Source organism: Pteropus alecto, unplaced genomic scaffold (genome assembly GCF_000325575.1).
Source record: "Pteropus alecto unplaced genomic scaffold, ASM32557v1 scaffold117, whole genome shotgun sequence".
NCBI classification, from domain to species: Eukaryota; Metazoa; Chordata; class Mammalia; order Chiroptera; family Pteropodidae; genus Pteropus; species Pteropus alecto.
The window spans coordinates 2391638-2393418 of NW_006440642.1; the positions used below are offsets into that span (position 1 = coordinate 2391638).

Consider the following 1781-nt stretch of genomic DNA (forward strand, 5'->3'; position numbering starts at 1 on the left):
TTCCTGTCGGGGGGGAATAACATCAGCTCCCCTCCCCCTACACATTTTATTCCAGAAGCCCTCTCCTTCCCAAGACTAAGTGATTTATTGATTTTTGTAGGACAGGTTGCTTGGAAGCGAGCTGTCAAAGGTGTTCGAGAAATGTGCGATGTGTGTGACACTACCATCTTCAACCTGCACTGGGTGTGTCCTCGGTGTGGGTTTGGAGTGTGTGTGGATTGCTACCGAATGAAGAGGAAAAATTGCCAACAGGGTGAGAACTGATTCAATTTTGCTCTAGGCTCCCTATACACGTAAATTAAGCTTTTCGTTGTTTTGTGGTTGATGGATTCCTGAATTATTTAGGACCAGAGTTCATGAAGAGCAGGTACTACAAATCAGTTATTTGCAGGTGCTGCCTACAAGACTTTCTCTTGGATAAGATGTGTGAAGAGTCAGATACACGAACCAGAGAACTTGATGCCAACACAGATTATTCCTGGAAAAGGTATTTCACGTGGTGCAATGATTTTCTTTACCCCTTGTTTTGGTTAGCTCAAAGGGGCTGGTAATTAGGCTTTACTTTGGATAGTATAATTACTTGCTAACCTTATTTTAATGTGTACCATAAATTGTCCAGAAATATATTAAATAATGCCTCCAAAAATTTTTGATTAAGGTCTCCTAAATAGTTTTGTGGAAGGAAAGAAAATGGTGCATTTGGAGAAAGACATACTTAGCAGGATGAAAAGGAGACCGTGTGAGGAACATGTTGCTAAAAAATAATTTTGTTGGAAATGTCAGTTTCAGCTTTGCAGTGTTGAGGTTGAAAATAACTAATATCCTTGTTCAGATGTTTGTCTCTTCTTTTTTTTTAGCCCTCTATGATGTTGGAGACATTGTTCATTCTATAAGAGCAAAATGGGGAATAAAGGCAAATTGTCCCTGTTCTAACAGACAATTCAAGCTCTTTTCAAAGCCAGTCTCAAAGGAGGACATAAAACAGGTATTGCTGTTTATGCTTAGATTCACCATCCTTCTGATTGTTGTCTGCCTGCTTTCAAAATGCTCACATTTCTGTAGTGTATTCGAAAGGAACATGGGAGTAGCTGTCAGTGGAAGGAGAATTCATATGTTTCACTTGATACTTGGTAGACTCATTCTCATGTTTCACATTACTTTTGTGTTCTTCATCTGTACCATTTCTAGTAGGTTTTTAATTTTTGTTTCTTAGAAAAGCAAAAACCTTTTTTGTTACAGTCTTCTTAATAAGTTGCTGTCAAAGTTTTTAAAAACTTCTCATGTTTGCAGAGTTAAAATTCCAGTAAGCTTTAAAATTTTTGAAATTACTAAGTATGTTTTAACTAATAATGTACATGAAGAGTTAAAGGAAACAATATTGAAATTAATCTTTATGTACCATCACTCAACATAAAAAAATGTACATTTCCTTGGTGCTCATGGTCTTCCTGGAGACATCCCCTTCATTTCCATCACATCTGCCCCCTACTGCCTCCCTCACCCTACTCATCATTTTTCCACATTGTGTTTAATCAGATTTTTTTTTCACATTTACATAAAACTGCGGTGTCAAAGGCAGCATGGGTAGAAGAGTTGTGATTTTTGGAGTGAGAACTAAATTTGAATTCTTTTTCTGCCACTTTCTAGTTGCATAGCTTTGGCTCAAATGAACTGATTTATGTGTGTTTCAGCTTCCTTGTCAGTAGTAGAGGAATAGCGAACCCCACTGATAATTGGGCAGCACAGAATAACATCACATGTAAAGGGAGGGCTAGGACCAC

At 37.8% G+C, this 1781-nt stretch overlaps 1 protein-coding gene across 4 annotated transcripts in view; it reads left to right on the top strand.

Annotated features, from left to right (window-relative positions):
• The window catches only part of KDM3A (lysine demethylase 3A), a 54315-nt gene that overhangs the window by 31503 nt on the left and 21031 nt on the right, over positions 1 to 1781 (top strand). For all 4 annotated transcript variants that reach the window (XM_006917714.3, XM_015593860.2, XM_015593859.2 and 1 more), the window contains exons 13-15: positions 101 to 253; positions 392 to 487; positions 858 to 985. In XM_006917714.3, coding sequence (XP_006917776.1) covers positions 101 to 253; positions 392 to 487; positions 858 to 985 — 377 coding nt within the window. The remainder of the gene's footprint in view (positions 1 to 100; positions 254 to 391; positions 488 to 857; positions 986 to 1781) is intronic.